At 41.6% G+C, this 20,646-nt stretch overlaps 1 protein-coding gene across 3 annotated transcripts in view; it reads left to right on the top strand.

The window, feature by feature from the left end:
• Positions 1 to 20,646, top strand: part of NBAS (NBAS subunit of NRZ tethering complex) — a gene marked incomplete at both ends in the record, with an annotated part of 254,711 nt that overhangs the window by 68,159 nt on the left and 165,906 nt on the right. For all 3 annotated transcript variants that reach the window (XM_084235165.1, XM_084235164.1, XM_084235163.1), the window contains 8 exons: positions 790 to 983; positions 1,996 to 2,253; positions 2,907 to 3,032; positions 5,760 to 5,911; positions 7,078 to 7,215; positions 7,475 to 7,553; positions 15,209 to 15,313; positions 15,663 to 15,799. In XM_084235165.1, coding sequence (XP_084091291.1) covers positions 790 to 983; positions 1,996 to 2,253; positions 2,907 to 3,032; positions 5,760 to 5,911; positions 7,078 to 7,215; positions 7,475 to 7,553; positions 15,209 to 15,313; positions 15,663 to 15,799 — 1,189 coding nt within the window. The remainder of the gene's footprint in view (positions 1 to 789; positions 984 to 1,995; positions 2,254 to 2,906; positions 3,033 to 5,759; positions 5,912 to 7,077; positions 7,216 to 7,474; positions 7,554 to 15,208; positions 15,314 to 15,662; positions 15,800 to 20,646) is intronic.

The following is a 20,646-nucleotide window of genomic DNA, read 5'->3' as shown; positions in this document are numbered from 1 at the left end:
ACGAGACACTGGAACCTTCATAAGGAAATAGAAACTAGAAGAAGCAGTGAAAGACAAGATTATCATAGTAGGTTTGGAGAAGAATGGAAAATGATAGAAAATCTCCTAAGACAAAAGGGATGAGCTAAGGGCAGTGAAGTAGGCGGCAATTAGCCAGGCCTCTTCTTTCAGACTCCTCTTGGCTTCCTTCTGTCTTTGGAGATATGGATGCTCCTTCCCTCCAGGTGTCAAGAGGACACCTCTCAGCTGAAGGTGTTACCAGGCCGTGGTCAGAAAGTCCTTTCTGAATCTGCCATTTCTCAAATCTGCCATTTCCTTTATTTTAAAATAGTTCTTAAGTGAAAGTGGCCTCTTGGGGATCCTGACCCCCCCCTCACAAATTTAAGAGTAAGTCACCAGTGGAAACTATTATATTTCTGTCTTATATTTTTTAAAAGGGTATAATTCTTTTTTGTTTGTCTGAAAAGGTGATATAGGAATATTAAAAAAATATTTTATTCATAATATGTACACCTACCTTTTAACTCTTTGTGTTGAAACGTGCCCTATTTTCTTTGTGTACCGTAATTTATTTATCTCTGCATTCCTAGAATTTTGGACTTTGGCTAATTGTTGGCATTCAGATTGTTATTAAATGAGATACCATTTTGTAATATTTGGTGACTTTCTTTTTATTATTTAACATACCTTTAGTGCCTTGGTATGATTTTTAAATTGATTATTGGGTTTAATGGCTTGTATTTGAACCACACCGACTGATAATTTGTGTTGACTCCTTTCCTCCATTAGAGAAAGCGTCCCTTTACCCTCTGATAGATGTGAACTGGTGGGCAGACAGTGCCGTGACTTTGGCTCGCTGCTCTGGGGCTTTGACAGTCTCCTCGGTGAAAACCTTGAAGAATTTACTGGGAAAATCCTGCGAATGGTTTGAACCATCCCCTCAAGTCACTGCTACCCATGATGGGGGGTTTTTAAGCTTGGAGGTAATGCTTTCTTTCCCTTTTAGAGCAACCGTGTGTTTGAAAGTAATCTTGTCATCTTTCTTCTTGTCTTTGAAAAGAAAAACTAGGGCTTGGAATTGGAGATTGACTTGTACCACCAGAGAGATCTGTATTACTTAATCAATTAAAAACTTGTAGGGGAATAAAGAACATTTGTAGTCATTTGCTCTTGTGTAAAGCATGTTTTCACTGACACAATGGTTTTTCGTCTTTTTCCTACATTAGTCATGTTAAAATGTGGGAGGTATTTCTACCTAAGAAATAGAGACTTTATCCTATTTCCACGAAGTAGGACAACTTAAAAACTGTGGGTCTCTTGGTAAGAAAAACATGTTTATCATAACAAAAGACATGCGAAACAAGGCCAGTTATTTAACATTATGTTTTTTGTCACTGAAAAACTCTTCTTTTAAGTCTTTCAGTGGGAGCAACCTTCAGTAACTTTCACTTCAATGCAGATCCCGAATACTTTTTTTCTTTAAAGTTTGTTACTGAGCCTAAAGATTTTCTTTAAAGAGAACCATGGCTTAAAATTTAAGCAACTCTTTAAGTCTGGAATCAAAGTTATCTTTAACGGTCAGGCTTTCAGACTCCGTCCTTTGTAAAGAGGGTGGGAGAGCTTTTCTTGGTAAAGCAAATACATATCTTCATGTTCATTTCCTACATAGATTTTTTAAAAAGCCCATCTTATATTTTCACTGCAGGTACAAAAATTGACATTTTCAGCTCCTTTGTTTCCCTGAAATAGTTACAGGCCTATACTTACGACCTGTTAGCAAACAGGTGTTCGTTTGCTAAATGCATCCTGCGCATTTTTCTAGCCACTGATGGATATGTTTGTTGTTGAGTTCCTTTGAATTCCATTTTCAATCTTCATCACAGGATTGATGTAATGACTCAAACCAGTGTACAATTAAAAATGTTATCTCATTAATGTTAAGAACTTGTCCCTAGTCCCTCACTATTAATATAACGCCCTCTTTTCTCAATTTAGTGTGAGATTAAACTTGCCCCCAAACGATCTCGTTTGGAGGCGAGGGGTGGAGAAGACGATGAAGGTGAAGAGGATTCTGATTCCGACCAGGAAACCTCTGTCAAGGCTCGCTACTTCGGCTATGTGAAGCAGGGCCTGTACCTGGTGACAGAGATGGAGCGGTTCGCACCGCCGCGGAAGCGCCCGCGCACCATCACCAAGAACTACCGCCTCGTGAGTTTGCGCTCAACCACCCCAGAGGAGCTGTATCAGAGGAAGGTGAGCACACCCCGGGCCTGCGGGTTGCCGCCACATCTTTTCTCACTGAGGAAAAGCTAATTTTTCTAAAGAAAGATGACATTTAAAGAGGGATGCTTATATCATGGACATGTCACAGAGCTTTTGAAAACAGAGCTGGCCTTTGTGGCTGAGGAATCAGAATTAAAACAGTAGATAATAGATCAACTTTCCACTTAGCCTCCCCACTTTGTGGCTTGGCCTCAGTCCTCACCGTATCTGTTCAAGAACAGCTGTCTACTCAGATTCCAGATGGTGACAGACTTGCCTTCCAGTCAGAGCTTGGCTTGGGAAGCACATTGGACCAGCACTGTGTGTTCCAGGTACTGGTGCTGTCCCTTGAGTCGCAGGCACAGCCTTGGACCAGGTGTTAGCTCATGTGCTCCTGGCCTGGCTTTGCTGTCTTTTTAACACTAAATTTGGGCATTTCATCTTCTGTCTTCCACTATAGTGCCCAAAGAAATACCTGATGCACCTGCCCTTCAGAATGTGGGTGAGCCCCAGGTGCCACAGTGCTCACGGAAATAGCTGGTGCCGACCAGGTTAAGGGGTTGTTATCAGGTATCAAATCATTGCAGTGACACTGGGGACAGTTCAGAAAAGTGACATTGCTCTTTCCTTTTCCTTGTTCAAAGATTGACAGTGAAGAGTATGAGGAAGCCTTGTCTCTGGCTCAGACCTACGGCCTGGACACTGACCTGGTGTATCAGAGGCAGTGGAGGAAGTCTGCAGTCAACATCGCTTCAATTCAGAATTACCTGGTATATTTCAATGTTTTGGAAATGTGGTAAAGTTCAAACTTGCAGACTATCTTTTGGTTGTAGGGCTTCACAGTATCTGAAGTGTATTTTACTGAACCTGGAAAAAGTATCTTGTTACCAGGTTCTGTTGGCCCAAATACTGATAAGGCAGCTTCTTCCCTGGGCACGGCCTGTTCCTTTCTCTGACATATCTCCTCTCTCCATTTCCATCATCAGGATCATGACAGGATCCTGAACCACATAGCAATTTGAACAGGAAAAGTTTTAATATGGAGATTTAGTTTCAGTGATGAGAGAGTCACTATAAAGTTGTGAAGAGAACTCTAAGGAATACCCTAGGACTGAAGGGGCATACCCAAGGTGGGGACATACTTGGAAAGAAGCCTTCTCCCCCCAGGTTGGGATCCAGACCTCACGGGACAAGGGCGGTTAATGCACATTGGATAGAAGAGAAGTTCTCTGGGATGCCTTGGGCCAGGCATCCCATACTTGTCAAGGTTTGTGGGCAGGGAGAGGTGGGGTAGAGAGGCAGGCCAGATGCCTGTGGTTGGGGTGCCAGTGTGCCGAGTTTGGGGGACTGGTAAGCAGGAAACCCCCACCAGCAGGAGGATTGCTTAGGGTTGGTAGATAAGTAACCAGGTCCAGGACTGGGACTGAAAAGGAAAAACTCCCACTGACTGCAGGTTGGCCTAGCCTGGGAAACTTCCCCTCAGGCACCTGAGAAGTTCATTTGGAAGGAATCTGCCCACAGTAGTGCCACTGGAACTCAATGGAAATTGTCCTCAGTTAGAGGAAAGGGGGTAGAAGCCCCACCGAATGTTCCCTCCATGCCCTGCTGGCTGCCAAGCCTTAGGAGCCAGGAGAAAGCCAGAGCACGTCTGGACTAGAAAACAGAGCCTTCCCCTGTGCAGTGTCTCTCCAGCACCCTCTGTAGATCAAATTTAGTACTGCGTTGCTCGCCATCCCCTAGCTGGCTGTGAAGAGACTGGTGAAGGTGAGTCGGTGAATAGGTAATGACACATCAAGACTGCCAGACACTAATGGCACACTTTTATAAGGGTCTGACTACTCACCTGACATTTAGAAAGGAAAATACCCTTTTATTTGAGGTGATTCTAAGAAATGTTCTTAGAAAAACTCAGAACTGTTTTTCCAGAAAAGTTTTGTGCACGAGTAATTCAAAATAAACAAAGATGTAATCTGTAAAGGGTGCACGTAAGAATTTGATGTTTCAACTAAACAGAAAAGTAATCTATTCATATAAGTAACACATCAGAGGTGAGAGAACATGAGAGATAGTGGATAAAAACAAAACAGAAGATGATGAAATTGCTTGTGTTCCTGTGGAGTGTCAGAACACTAAACCTGTACGGTCCTGCTTCCTTCACACCCAGAGGGGTGCGCCCGTGCGGTCATGTGAACCCACGTAATGACTTCCTCTGGCACACAGTAAAGGACACCTTTGGTCTCTGAAGGAGCTGACAGGTATTGGTAGAGACCCAGCAAGCACTTTTTTTTTTTAATTGGGGAAAATACTTAATTCAGCAAAATAGGCAAGTAAGAGAAAGAACACTAGACCGGGGCAGTGCAGGTTACGGAGGTGGCACTAATATGGCCTTGTATTTAGGGAACTTATCATCTTACTGATGAGACAAGCTTCATTCCTAAAGTAAGAGACCACACAGGAAGGTTTCAGATACATGGGGTGGTGCCCCTTGAGGGTGGTGATCATTATAAATTCTGGGTATGGAAGATGTCATGTGACAAAAGTATTCTGAGCAGGGATTTGAAAGGATTCAAAGTCAACCTTCGATGATAGTGAAAATGGGGACTTATGAAAAGAAAGATTGATTTGGATTCAGGAGAATGTTGAGAGCCTGGGTTGACTTAGGCTTTTTAGGGTACGGGAACTGTTGTGGAATTTTGACTTTGGAGGTGCAGAGGAAGGTGGTATAGAAGGTAAAATGGAGTGGGAGGAAAGTGGTGGTGGGAGGCCCTGTTCAGGGCAAGGCACTCTGCAGTCTATGAAGCAGAGTCATGGAGCAGGGGAAACAAGGATATTTTGGAAAGAATTGATGTGATAGAGGTTCATGGAAACAGTGGGTGTGACCCAAATCTTACTTCAAATTGATAAACACAGTGACTTTCTAGCATGAGGACAAGCCCAGGATTTTGAATGGAGTTGGAAGAAACCGTTAGAAGGGAGGAATAGGCCTTTGGGCTTTTCAAAGAATAGCATACTCTGGATTTTATGTTTAAATTATCGTCTGCACCTTGTGGTGTATCTCATGGCCAAGTAAACACAGAACCTTGGTATGCTGCGCCTCATTAGTTTTGTTTCCAAGTTAAGCATGCTTATTTAAATAGGGTATAGATTTTCTCTGCTCTGTATTCTCTGTTATACAGGCCAAATGCAAACTAAAGACCAACTATTAAAGTTTGGAAAGATCTTTTTATGTTTCCAAGAAAATGAAAACGAGCTTTGTGTTTCATTAGAAGAGGAAAGAGAGCAGTTGGAGTCACATTTCCTCCACCCAACTCTAATCACCTTTGTGGAATTAAGTTGTGTTGAGCTTTTTCAGCACCTACCATGTGTGGCCAACTTCTTAGGCTCCACACTCCCTCAGGAATAGCTTTACCACTTCAGAAGGCAGTTGTCAGGGGCTCTCAGGTGTTATGGGTTCTTTAATGACTCTCTTTTATTTTTATTTTATTTTTTGTACCTAGAGTAAAATAAAGAAACGATCGTGGGTTCTTCATGAGTGTTTGGAAAGAGTTCCTGAAAATGTGGATGCCGCAAAAGAGCTACTTCAGTATGGATTAAAAGGCACAGACCTGGAGGCTCTTTTAGCAATAGGAAAAGGAACAGATGATGGCAGGTTGGTTACAGAAGGACTGGAATTCAAAAGTAAAGGTGGTTTACCCTTCCCTGAGACCATGGGAAGGGTAAACTTCCCCTGATTTGGTTTATTCTGTGATAAAGCAGCTGCCTTTGATCAGTGTTTTTATATCTGAGGCCATAGCTTGCTGTCCTTAAAGGTATATATGTTTATGTGTGATAGCTTGATGCTAATACGAGTACATGCTACAAACATGTATGAATGTCAGCTATTCCTAAGTTGGGGCTGAAGACACATACCTGTGTGTGCTTCCGGGCAAGAGGAACTTCCTCAGACAAGTTCCAGCTTCCTTCACTTTCTCTGTAGCTTCAGACCTTAACAGAATCACTTTGATCAAATCACATGTCTTGTGACAGCACCTCTAACTTTTAATCACCATGGGGATGTCAATTAATAATAATAAAGTTTTTTCAAGAGCCATTGATCATCAGATATTTGGTACTTCTTTTTTTAAAGATTTATTTATTCATGCATACAAGAGCCAGGGCACAGGCCAGATGCACAGGAGTATAAGAGGATTCACCAGAGACAGAGCAGGGAACAGAACAGGCAGACTGACCAAAATACACCACTGAGGGGAACAGCGGGTGAGACAGGAGAGGTCTGCCACGCCATTTGGGTTTCTTGCCGGTTGGCTTGGAATGAACCCGCGCTGCAGAGGCTGCGGACAGCTTCACAGTGCTGCACTCCACCACCTGCGCCACCAGGAGAGGCCCTATTTGGTACTTCTTTTGAGATACAAATATAATACAGTATCTGCCAAACACATGATGTAAATGAGATTCACAGTCATCACTTTTTAAGTCATCACTTTTTAAGACCTTACATAGAAGCCATACAACTTGCAAACTCTGGGCAAAACCTTCCTCACTGACTGTTTAACAGTGGGTGAATATAACCTCATGTGATTTCTCTAAGTAGTTTTCTTTTCGTGCAATATTAGTATTTCTATATATGATGATTATGACTGACTTCTTTCCCATTTTTTGGATATAACTAGTGAATTGCTTTACTTGCAATAGCAAAAGCTCTCTTTTAAATTGGAAATTTGCTTAATAATAAAATCTGCTAAATGTGCGGAGTGCATCTTTCACTAACTGAAATTAAAAGATTGCTCAAAATAGACTTGACTTTCTTTCTTGCAGATTTGCATTACCTGGTGAAATAGACGTTGATGGCATCGCCTACGAGGACCTTTCTCCAGCTGATGAGGGACCTGCCAAGAAAAAAACAGAGGAGCACAAGAAGAGGCGAGAACTGCTGAAATTAGTGAACTTTTCAAAGTAAGTGATTTATTACTGTTTGCTTGGTAATTTCATTAAAGATAACTAGTCATGTAAGCATGTCCTATGCTGGAGATGATGGCTTTATATTATTTCAGCAACTTAAATGCATTCGATACTATTTTGCCTTTGTGCTTTTGGGTGCTGTTCCATGAGTTTCAGGCTCAGTGGGATATTGATCATTTTTATTCTGTTTTAACTCTTAGTGATATGTGCTTTTATGTAAATATGAGTGGTCTAATATAGTTATTCAAAACAGGTTGACACTGGAACAAAAGGAGCTTTGCCGTTGTAGACTGAAATTACTAACTTACTTAGATCGGCTCGCAACGTATGAGGTAAGGGTTAGTTTTGTTCAAACCAATTGTGTTCACTTGATCTGTGATTATAAATTCTGTGACTTCCCTAATACCTAATATTCTCGGTCAGTAGAACTATGTGGGAAAAATTCTTTTTGTACAGAAGTAGTTTTTCTTGTATACCATTATGGTAAAAATTAGAGCTCATGACAGGCCACTTGTTTTGTTGGCCTAGAGACTAAAATGTTTTAGCCATTTTAGGGTATCTTTGTTTCCTATGTTTATACTCCTTTTGGTACTTTCATTTTACATTTTGATTTTAAAATTGTTTTATAGCTCACATATAGGATTGCTTATATCTGCTTACCAGTTGCTAATATCCACCTATAGTACCGAATTTCAGCATGTGCTAGGTTTTAATAATTCTAATATGAATATTTCTGACTCCTTATTTTAATGATTTGTTAGTGAGTGGAATTTGGCTGATTGAACTTTGATCCTAATTATGACCCAAATTAGATAGTTGAACTTAAAAAAAAATATATTTCTTCAGGAACACAGAGATATCCCCATGGTGGGCATTTTAATAGTATATTGTACATGAGATCCAGTTTACGTGTTGTTAAAGGTATGAGGCATTTCAATAAACATAGTTTACGTTGCTTTTTCACTTGAGCCTCATAGCTCAAGTTGCTTGGAATTTAATATCAATTTCAAGCCTTTGAAGGTTGACCTCCCTTGTTTTTACTTCCTCAGTCTGTGTTCATCTCCCTTTTGCAGGCATAATTCTTTGCTTTTGGTGCTGACACTTAGTAGGCATTGAGAAGATATCACTTCAATAGTACCCATCCCCAGAATAATGAGGAATTTACTACTTGTGATACCTGCAGTCAAGTCCAAAAGCATTCAGTCCATCCCCTACCCTCTAACATAATAGAAATGTTTTTAAATAAAAATACTAGTGGCAATAGGTGCTATTTCAAATGTGGCAATTAGGGAACATAGTCATGAAGATAACATTTCACATAGACAAGTCACAAAAAATAGCTAATAATTTTTTTGACTGTCTGTACTATTACCTTGACTGTTGGATTGTCATTATTTTAAAGCATATTCTTTTACTATCATTTTGTTGAGGTAATGTTGCTTTACAACACTGTATATGATTCTGAAGTAGCAGATCCACCTTTTCAGATGTGTGTTACCACACTGCCCTTGCCACCAAGGCACCCATACTTCTCTGCCACGGTCCATTGGATCCCTTTCTCCCTTTACTCTTGAACCCCACCTACCCATCTAGTAACCTCAGTTTTGCAGTCAGATATCTAGTGTTTGTTTTGGTTAGCGTGCATGTTCCTTTGTTTTGTTTCTTTATGTTCTACGTGTAAGCATCTGGTGTTTGTCTTCTCCTGGTCTCCTCCAGGTAGTATCATCTCCTCTAGTTTCATCCATGTCGTCACAAATGGCAAGATTTTCTCTTTTTTGATAGCTGAGTAGTGTCTCATTGTGTATATACCACTTCTTAATCCACTCATTCATCTTTTGGCGCTTGGGTTGTTGCTGTAACTTAGCTGTTGTAAATAGTGCTGAAAACAGGAGTGCACATACCCCTTCGAATTAGTGTTTTCACATTCTTGTGGTAGATCCCTAGGAGTAGACTTGCTGAATCATGTGGTAGAGCTATTTTTAATATTTTTAGAAAACTCCATACTGCTTGCCACGGGGGCTGGACCAGTCTGCATTCCCACCAACAGTGTCCAAGGTTTCCTTTTACCCACCTCCCTGCCAACGCTTGTTGTTTCTGGTGTGGCTATATGTATGGGCCATCCTCAGCGATGGGAGGTGGCATTTCGCTGTACTTTTGATTAGTATTTCCCTGATGATAAATGATGCTGCACATTTTTTCATGTGCCTGTCGGCCATCTGCATGTTTTCTTTGGAAAGTGACCGTTTAACTCTTTTGCCCAATTTTGGACAGATTTTTTTCTTTTTGTTGAGTTTTCTGAGTTCTTTGTAGATCTTGGATATTAGTTCCTCATCAGGTGTATGTTGTGCAAATGTTTTCTCCCATTCAGTAGTGTGTCTTTTTGTTTTAATGATTGTTTCTTTTTTGTGAAAAAGCTTAAAGCATATTCTTTTATTATGTCTCAGCGCTGTGATGTTCTGAGGTAATACATAAAAGCGCATTGTGAACTGCAGAAGTCATCATAGATAGAGTTTGTTATTTTTATACTTAACCTTACTTTCACCAATGATCATATCTTAAAAAGTGAAAGTTCCATAAAAATGTTCGATTTGACTATCCAGTTAATTTTCTTTTATTATTCTTTAGTTATTGAATTGCTGTTTCCTATTTGACAGTAATAAGTACATTTATTATTACACAGTAATAGTGACATTTAAAGTATTTATTGAGGGTGTATTTTTGTAGAATTAATCTAAGCTTTTGAAAAATAGGTGAAGTTGATTAATTTGGTTGTTAAAACTTAGAAAGAAGGATGTTCAGCTATAGTGGCTAACCAGCCAGCTAGTAGTAGAAAGAGGCATTCATTTTAATCCTAGGACATGGCTTATTTTATTCATTCTGTGATAAATGAGATAAAAATGGGTTCATTTAAATTTTCCGCCCTGTACACCAGATATTATGTCAGTTTTGGAGGTAGAGAGATGAACAAGTAATAGTCCTCATGGAGTCCTCATTATATAGGCAATACGTGATGATAATGAAGAGATGATGGACTGATGAAGGAGCATAATGGGGAAAAACATTAAATATTTCCTGGGACTGTCTACATAGGAAGTAATATTTCAACTAGTCCTTAAAAAAGGGAGGCAGGGACTTGGGAGTACTGTGAGGGCCCTTGAGAATGGGAACTCCATAAAGATGAGCTTTTACTCATGTGCTGCTGGAACTCCAGAGCTCAAAATGACACCTGGCTGGCTGAGGAGCTTGGTGTGTATTTGTTAAAGGAACAGGGAGGTACGAAAATACCTTAGGAAATAGCAGCATCTTTGTTGAGGACCTGCTTGTCAGCCGGTATCTTATGTACTCAATCCAGATTACTTCTCAATAGTCCTTTGAGGCAGGTACTGCTATCCTTTCAATTATATGGATATGAAAATTGAGACTTAGAGAAGGTGAGTAACTTGCCTCAATGAGTAGGAAGCAGGAGCTTCTAGCTGGGTCTCTTTGATTCATAAGCTGATGTTGATCATCGTGTTCCTTATAATGACAGGCCAGTGGCGTGAAAGAAGGTGGCAGATGGCACGCTCCTGAGCAAGGGAACTAGTCTGGGCACTGGCCCTGGGGGTCACGGGGTGTATAGAATAAAGGCAGAAGATACAGCTAGAAGTTTGTGGCTATGTTTTGGAAAGTCTTTCCTGCTGTGTCTGGAATTGAATTTTCATCAGAGATTGAGTGAGTTTAGGAAAGAAAGGGAGGTCGGGAGGAAGACTGGCTGTGGGCAGCTCTCAAGGTTTATTGTGGAGGGCGGCAAAGAAGGTGGAGCAGCTGGAGGCGTCATTGAGATTAAAGATTTTTTTTTTAATGGAAGGTACAAGTAGGGTTTGTATGGTAATGGGAATGGGCCAGAAACAGACGAGGAGGAAATTTTTGAAAGAGGAAAGATAATGTTGTTGAGCACAGAAATGGAAGGAATGGAAGCCGGAACACTGTTAGCTTTGAGGATCTTTTAGCAGCAGTTAAATATTTTTCTCTGTTGTACCTTGTAAGGGGCAGGAATAGACACAGTGCAGGTTTTCTGATCCCATGCAGACCGGGTAAAGGAGGATTCGGAGTCCTCAGTGGTTTTGCAGGCTTTTATTGGGATTACCAGGTACACGGCAGGCAGGGGTGCTGGGGGGCCGGGAGGCTGGCAGGCCTCCCAGCCCCCAGCAAATCCGCACTCTCTCTGTGCTCTCTGGCGTTCTCTGCTTCTGCTTCTTTGCTTCTCTCTTGGCTTCTCTTCGGCTTCTCCTGTTTTTTTTTTTCTCAGCTTCTGCTGGCGTCCCCGTGACGCCGCCCTTAAAAAAAAAAAAATCAGTCTCAGCCCAGGTGAATCCCATCTACGTAGGCCCACACCCTACTCCAGGAGCCCGCCATCAGGCGTGCATTCAGGACCTCAAGGATCCATCATCTATCCTGATGGCGGGAGGGCAGAAAAGCCTGACATTTTCTTTACCCTACATACCTGAAGGAGGCAAAGTCGTATTGGTGCAGATACAGGTGGATATCTGTACCAATTTTTGCTGTGTTGGAAAAAAGAGAGACTATGTGTCTAATTCTGTAAATTAAAAAAGAGTGTATGAAGCAAGGTTTTCAGCTGAGAATGGGGTTAAAGGGCACAGGGCGCTGGGAGGCTGGGAAGAATGCAAGAGCAGGAGGGGAGGAAATGGAGGGCGTTGAGGGACAGCACTCAGGGTCTGTTTGCAGGCTGTTGTCTTGAATTTCTCAATTTTTAGCTTTTTACTGTAAAGAATTTCAGACCATGAAAGTATGGAGACTAGCGCACAAAACCCGGCATGCTCATGGCCCGGCTACAGCCGTCGTCCACGTTGTCCCATCTTTTCCTCTCTGCCGCCCCCTCCTGCTTTTTCTCTCTTGTCAGTATTTCAGGGCAAACCACAGACTCCTATTATTTTACCCAAACTAGTTATATAGCTCTAACAGATGATTAGGACTCCAACAAACATAACCACGGAATCACTGCTATTTTAACCTAATTCTTAGCCGTCCTCTACTATCTCCTGTGCCCGTGTATGTTCGGGCTCCCCCAGCGGCCTGGCAAGTGCTTTTTTTATGGTTCGTTCATTTGAATCAGGTTCTAAATAAAGTTGAGATTTTCAGATTAATATGAGAACTGTCAGCTTGGTTTTGTGATAATGTCCTGTATTCACAGTTCCTCGTTTGGCTTGATTTGGGATGATGCTTTGCCAGGTGGATAGGATATAGGGGAAGAAAGCAAAGAACGGAAGAATTCTCTTTATATTGCACCTGTGATTTTAAGCTGGTTAGAAGCGATGAGAGACTTTCAGGGGAGACAGCAAGTGTAAGAGGGCAGGTCAGCAGGTCGGATGCCTTGGCCGGGCTGAGGAATTGCGTCAGTGGCACCCACTTGGTGAGCGGGAAGGAGAGGAGCGCGGTGACAGGTTCAGTGCTGCAGGGTAAGGTAAAGAGTATCAGGCTTTTCTGCCCTCCTGCCATTAGGATGGATGATGGATCTGTGGTCCTGAATGCAGGCCAGATGGCGGGCACCTGGAGTGGGGTGTGGGCATATGTGAGTGGGTACACCTGGGCTGAGAGACTGAGCTTATAAGGGCGGCATCACCGGGACACCAGCAGAACTACGAGAGCAGCGGAGAACAAGGACACCAGAGAAGGCCGGAGAGCCCAGGTAGAGGGAAGACTTGCTGGAGGCTGGGAGGCCCGCCAGCCTCCCAGCCCCCCAGCCCCCCTGCCTGCCGTGTACCTGGTAGATCCCAATAAAAGCCTGCAAAAGCCACCGAGGGCTCCAGGACTGTCTCCTTCTTTACCCTGTCTGCTCGGGTCATAGAAAACCTGCCCTGTGTCATCCTGCCATTACAAGGGCTGCCACGGAGATCCTGAGAGGGCCTTCTTGGTGATGATGGACCCGGAGTCTGCTCGTGGATGTATAGCCCCTGTCAAGTGAAGGACGTGATTGTTGGGAGGAAGAGTCACACCCCTGAAGTGGCTCCTTCTTTTGGTGTCTGTGAGCGTGCATCGACTCGTTTTCCCCCCTCCCTTTTCCTGGTGTTCGTCCATCTACTTTTCAGATGCACCTTCCCACTTCCTTGCTAAAATTTAAGTGTTGTTCCTCACGACTCCTTTCATGCTACTTAATCTCCCTTGGGATCATTTTCTAAGGGCTGAGACATCTGCTCATATCTCACCCCATAACTCCTGACCTGTGGGCCCACGTGCCCGCCGGGCAGCTCCTTTGAGGAATGCTGTAGTCCTGCTTCTGCATGTGTGCACATGACCTCTCAACCTCCGCCCTCCCTCCCTCATCTGCCCTAAACATCCTCATCCTCCTGCTTTCCATTTCAGCGAATGAATTCAGTCTCAGATATGATTGGTTATTTGCTCTGCAAAGGGATGTGTGGTTGGCACGGGGCTCAGCATTACACACAGCAGATGAGGGGTCCCGCACTGGCACTTGCCATGTCTGACTTCCATTTTTGTCTTGGGTTTTAGCTTCTGAGTCACTCTGGGAAGCTTCCTCATCTTCCCGGAAGTAATTTTAGCATCCTCCTTCTGTTTCCCTTTCCCTGTTCCTTTTTCTCTACTAGATTTTAAGCTCTCGGGGAGCAGGGACATATACTTGCTGTTCATTATGTTACTTTTGCCTATCACGGTGACCCTAACACATAGTAGATGCTCAATAAAGAAGCATTTTCTATAAACTGCCCCAGCAGCAGTGAGGCCAGGTAGGTACCAGTGGCCAGTGCCCATTGCGTGCAGCCATATAGCCCTGTGGAACTGTCACTTACTTGCTTTTTCCAGGTGGTGGATGGTGGTTGCCCTAGTGTTATTTTTACTGCCTGTTTCATTTACTTCTGGATTAAAAAAAATTAGTATTTATAATAGAGCATTTTCAAAATAATGGCAACAATGCAGATGTAGTGCTTCAGTTAACAGTTGATGGTTTACAGTGAGAATGGCACATATTAAAAAAAACAAAAAACAAAAAAACTAGCAACAACAAATGTTGGCGAGGGTGTGGAGAAAAAGGAACTCTCCTGCACTGTTGGTGGGAGTGCAAACTGGTCCAACCACTATGGAGAGCTGTGTGGAGATTTCTGGACCTACTAAACATAGAGCTTCCATAGGATCCAGCAATTCCACTCCTAGGTATTTACCCAAAGGACACAGAAACATCAATTCCAAAGAGCACCTGCACCCCTATGTTTATAGCAGCACTGTTTACAATAGCTAAGCTTTGGAAACAGCCCAAATGCCCAAAAATAGATGACTGGATCAAGAAGATGTGGTGCATATACACCATGGACTATTACTCAGCATTCAAAAAGATAAACACATGCAATTTGCAGCAACATGGATGGCTCTGGAAGGGATCACGCTCAGCGAAATAAGCCAGAAAGAAAAAGAAAAATACCGGATGGTCTCACTCATAGCAGGAATCTAGAAAACTTAAATAAGGGACCAGGAAAATGAGTAACTATAAGAAAGTGAAAATCAGAATCAACAAAAAACTATGAACCAGAGACACTTTTGGGGGCGTGGGGGCAAGAAAAAAAAAACAGTTGATGGTTTAATTAATTCAGGCCTTATCATTTTTTTTTTTAAAAGATTTATTTATTTATTTATATAAGCACTGGGTACAGTCAGAAGTGCGGGAGGGTGAGGGAATTCACTAGAGCCAGAGCGGGGAGCAGAGCAGGCAGAAGGACCGAAGTGCACTGCTGAGGGGAGCAGCGGGCAGCAGGAGAGGTCTGCGCACCATGTGGGACCCTCCTCTTGTGGCCGGGGAGCAGCCGGGGATCGAACCGGCGCTGCAGAGGCTGCGGGCAGCTTCGCAACCCAGTGCTCAACCGCTGCGCCACCGGGGAGGCCCTCAGGCCTTATTTATTTAGGTAGGCAGAGTTGTAAAGGTTTTTAATATTTTGTCACCTATATTTAAAAGCCTTTTCATTAACTCATTGTTTCCCCTCAGGAAATCCTAGGAGTGCCTCATTCATCTCAACAGAGATATGACGCTGAATACTTTAAGAAGTTCAGAAATCAGAATATTGTCCTCTCAGCAAGAACTTATGCTCGGGTAATTTCTTTTCTGTAAATAAAATTATTATGGTTATTAACGCTTTCTAAATCCTTGAGCCGTGCAGCTAGTGTTATCACAAGCATGTGCCATCATTTCGTGCTTTGTTATAATACTAGTAAATGTAGAGAAAATAGAATCCTATTTTAAAATATTATTCATCATTCAAAGTTTTAAAAATAGACAGTTTTTATAACATTAAATAGAGAAATGTGATCCAGACAAGTAAAAATCAGGACTATTTCAAAGTACTTCATAAGCAAGTGGATTTTCGTTTTTAAGTGTTGTTTGCAGTCATTTCTTTGTTTCTAGGTTTACATTAGAAACTGCTCCCTTGCCTTTTGTACAGGAAAGCAATGTCCAGGCCCTAGAAATTCTGTTCACTTACCATGGAGCCGACCTGCTTCCTCATCGCCTTGCGATTCTCTCCAACTTCCCAGAGACCACTTCCCCACATGAGTATTCTGCTCTGCTGCCTGAAGCTGGGTATGTGACTCGGCTACCTGAGTGTTGCCTTCTTTCTAAATGACATGTTTTTTTTTGTCTTAGACTGGACACCTTAATTTAAAAATGTAATTTGTGTGATTTTTTTCTGATTATAAAATTACTTCTGACTTATTTTTAAGTGGTCCTTACCCACAAAGTCTAGCATAACAGGGTCACCTTGACCTAATGGCCAAGAACTTTCCTTTTTTTTATGAAAGCCTCCAGATTTGACTGAATATAATTTGTTTTTCGCTTTCTGCTTATTTGGAAAATAGATCTAACCTGAATAAAAATGACTTTTTCTACTCTAAACTGTTACCACAAAGAAAAGGGCTGTTGTCTCGCAAATATTTCCTATCATTTCCTCATAGATTTGAATACATTTAGTGTTGTCTTCTCAGGATTGCTCAGATAAATAGCTGATTTTAACCTGAAATGTCTGTATTGGCTTGCAAAATAGCTCTCCAGTGGTGTTCCATGAGCTGTCCCTTCCCTATAGTCTCATCATTCTTTGACCATCCTTGTCCATCCTTTTTATGGCTTATCCTCGCCAGTCACTTCTGTTCCTGCCTTTCTGCCTTCTTTAACAAACAGCCAGTCTTAAACCCAAAACTCACTCTTAAATGCAGAGAGCATCTCTTTCTTATCTTTGTCTCCCCTGGGTTCTCCAGAAATGTCTGCTAGTGGGTAAGTTAGGTCTCTGTTGGGCCTGCTTGCAGAGATTGAAGGATGTCCTGAAGGAGAGGAGCAAAATCTCCTCTCACCTGTTAATGCAGGAGGTCCCCAGGGTAGTGCTTCCATAGACCAGGGTTCCCTTGGTCTCAGGACCCAGTTGCTACTTTAGCACATAGTAATAGCCTGCACCCTTTAGCCCCCGTGTTTAAAGATTTACTCTAAGGGACACGCAGATCAATAAGATATACTTAGAGAAATTAAGCCCATTACTAACTTTTCTTACTATCTTTATCAACAACCATAATTTTTGGTAATAGAGATTTTTTTTTAAATGAAAAAGATAAATTATGTTTTGATTTTCCATGTTTTTGATACCTATAACACCTTTTGGAAAGATTATTTAGATTTTTCCTTGTTGCCTCTTTTTTTGTCACAAAACCTTTCCAGAATGATGAATGCAGTCGTGCATAAGGTAGTATTTCGAACAGTTGTCTGTTGGAATAGTAAACCATGGGGGTAAAAGCATCGACTCGAGTCAAGTTGCCTGGATTGGTGAGCTCGTATAAGTTTCTCAACTGCACAGGTTTTTTTCACCTGGGAAGTAGAAATGATTATAACTCTTATTCATAGTGTTGTGGGAATGATTGAATTACAGAATGCAAAAAGCAGAGAACAGTGACACCATGTAAGTGTTGCTTAAGTGTTCGCAATTACTAGTGCAGAATCCCCTGCTAAGGCCTTGCCTTTATGTATTTATATATGTCATTTACTTATTGTCGTAAACTCCTTGGAGAGTTACAGAAAAGTTGCAAAGGTAATTCAGAGTTCCTGTTTGTTGTTTGCCTTCTTACATAATCATGGCACATTTATTAAAACTAAGAAATTACTGTTGGAATGGTCACTTCTGCATGAAATGTGACATATATCCCCGAAAATCTCTGCACTCTGCCAAAAAGATCATGTTGTTAAAGCCACAGGGGTTAATGTGGAAAATGGGGTTAGTCACCGAGCATTCAAAAACTGTTCAGTGGAACCAAATTAGGAACCTAATAAAAATTGTACTGTTGTTTTTACATATGCTAAATGGTAAGAAACATGTAAATAGTAAGATGCAGCAATTTTCCATGAAAAAGACCTGAGAACAGCTTTGCTTGTGGAATGCGTGCAGAGGAATTGCAGGTTGGAACTCTGAGGTAGGCAGCACGGTCTCCCCACTTGCTCCTTAAAACGGTCTCCCCCCTTGCTCCTTAATGAGTTCGCTCGGGGAGTGTGTGTCCCCCTGTGTGCGCTGACGAGGTTCAGCTGATGCCGTTTTCTGTTCCCCTGTTGTTTCTTGTGGATGAAAATTGTGCTTCAGCAAATGCACACTTTGTGCCACGGTCTTGTCCCCTAATATATCAATTCATTGGGACAAATTTGCATTTTCAAAACATGATTGCAGAACTGCCTGTACAGTGCTGTTTGCTAAACTACAGATTTACTTGGATTTAACCAGTTTTCCTACTAATACCCTTTTTCTGGTTCTATATCTTATCCAGGATATCATATTGCATTTGAATTCATTTACTTTTAATATGTGGAAATAAATTCTGTCGTTCAGTATCTGTCAGTCAAGGAATTCTTTAACACATATATAGACTAGGCAATGAAAATTGATATTCATATTTATATTCCTGGATTATGTCTAGAATCAACAAGGAAAGACTGAAATATTTTTAGTGTATTTTGGGATACTGAAATATTTAAAATATTTTACAGTGTAAGTGGCAATATTGTTTGATGGAAATAGAATATCCAGAACACCTCATTCTTCTCATCATCCTAGAAAAGCTGTTACTATAGTAACTTGGCAGTTTATTTGCTTGTGAATATTTAAGTTCAGTTGGGTTACTTGCTGAGTGAAAGTCTGACTCGGAGAAGCGGGCTGTCACTGAGCCGGACTGTACTCGTGTGAACCCTGAATGTGTGTTTATAGGTTTCATGAATTGGTGTTTCTGTGAATTACTTGTTGACTTATAATCATTTCCTTTTGTCAGTTCCCTAATAATTTATGTGACATCATTATGACTTTGTGGAACATTTAGCCACCGGTTGTGTAGAGCACATAGGATGTCAGCCTGATATTGTGTCCACCTAGTCCCACATACAGCAGCGGCTTTGAAACTACATAAAAAGCAAGTTTCATTTAGAACAGCCTTGTAGATAGTCTGATAAATTGTATGACAAGCCAACCAGGTATCCCTCCCAGTGACCTGCAGACCCAGGACCTTTGTGCTGTACATTCTTTAACCCATGGGTTTGGCCCTGCTGTATTTTCCCTTACTAGCCCTAAGTCTCTTATTCCTGCCTTTCTTAGTCCTTTGTCCCTTTTGTGTGCTGCCCCATGTGATACTGCAGCAGAAAAACCAGAATACCAAGAAGTTTTCTCATCCCCCTTTTTCATGGGGACATGAAAGTTTTGCAATCTTTTCTTCTCGCTGATAAGTGATTGTCACTCACCCAAAACTGGAAGGCCTCTGGGTGACCAGTTTGGAGCATATTTTTCTTTCAGAGGTTGCCAGTATCTGGTGGCATGTTTTTTTAATGACAGACTAGACAAGCCCACATCTCATCCTGAAGACCTGGGAACAGTGCTGGGAACGGAAAACACAAGGGGTTGATGTGGTGCAGTAAATAAGATGCTGCAGCCAAAAACATTACTTTTGAAACAGAAAACAATCTGGAGAGAAACCTGTCTGACTTTTCACCTTTTTAGCAAGGTGGTTGCTGGTTGTCTCACCTTCAGTCCTGTTCAGAGTCATGCCCATGTCTTCTCTGCATTCCTTAGCTGTATTTTTGACTCTGTGGTAAGCATAAGAGACCATTAGAACCTTTTGTCACGATGCACTTTTCATTTTCATTTTAATTGTAAAATATACATAACAAAGTTTACCATCTTAACCATTTTTCATTGTATGGGTCGGCACATTCACATTGTTGTACAACCAATTTCCAGAACTCTTTATCTTATGGAACAGACTCAGTACCATTAAATAACAACTCCTCATTTTCACTTCACTCCAGCCCCTGACAGTCAGTTACTGTTCTGTTTTCTGTCTCTATGAATTTGATTATGCAGTATTTGTCTTTTTGTGATTGGCTTATTTCACTTAGCCTAAAGCTTGATATACTTTCAGTGAAATTAATATTATAATTAAATGAGATTTACAGTGGTTTGTACCTGTGGGTCATGTTTCTATTTATGCTGTGAAAGTGTTTCATAGATAAAGGACACAGATGAATTGTGATCAGAGGCGGGCGGTTACATAACTGTGTCTGTCTGATTCCTTATGGAGAAGAACCTCTTCTTCATCTGTGGGTAATAAACAGGGCATCCAGGCTGAAAGGAACAGCTAACCTCTCTTTGAAATGCACTGTTTTATATCTTGGATTTGAATAGCCAAAAATGGAGACTTTTCCTATTATTTCAGCAACACAAAATTTATGTTGTAAAGACAAAGCACCAATATTTGTTTCATTAAAATTCTCAGGAGGGGGCCTCCCTGATGGCACAGCGGTTGAGCACTGGGCTGGGAAGCTGCACGCAGCCTCTGCAGTGCCGGTTCCATCCCCGGCCGTTCCATCCCCTGCCACCGGCAAGGGTTCCACCTGGCGCGCAGACCTCTCCTGCCGCCCGCTGCTCCCCTCAGCAGTGTCCTTCGGTCCTTCTGCCTGCTCTGCTCCCCGCTCTGGCTCTGGTGAATTCTCTCACCCTCCCGGCTTCTGACTGTACCCAGTGCTTGTATAAATAAATAAATCTTTAAAAAAAAATTCTCAGGAGGGCAACCTTTGTTTTGGTCAAAATGACTTACTTGCTAACTTAAATCATTAATAAAGAATTTACTTCTAAAATGATGAGATTCCATTATTCTCAGTCTTCACAACTGAAAGGCAGAGATAACATTTTGCTGCACTTTGTTTCCTCTTGATGATGTTTTAATATTTTACATGAGCTGTGTTTTTTCAGAGATGAAATAATTGGGACCATCTTTTTTTATTAAAGTTGACTCTCAGCAGTTTTCCATTTAGAAGTTGAATTATTGTTTGGTTGATTTTTTTTTTTTTTTCCCTTGCAAGGTATCATGAATTACTTAACTTTGTTTCATAGTTTTAAAGATAGTCTGGAAATCTTT

This window comes from Talpa europaea (genome assembly GCF_964194135.1).
Source record: "Talpa europaea genome assembly, chromosome: 6".
Classification (NCBI taxonomy): Eukaryota; Metazoa; Chordata; class Mammalia; order Eulipotyphla; family Talpidae; genus Talpa; species Talpa europaea.
This window is presented reverse-complemented; position numbering and strand designations above follow the sequence as displayed.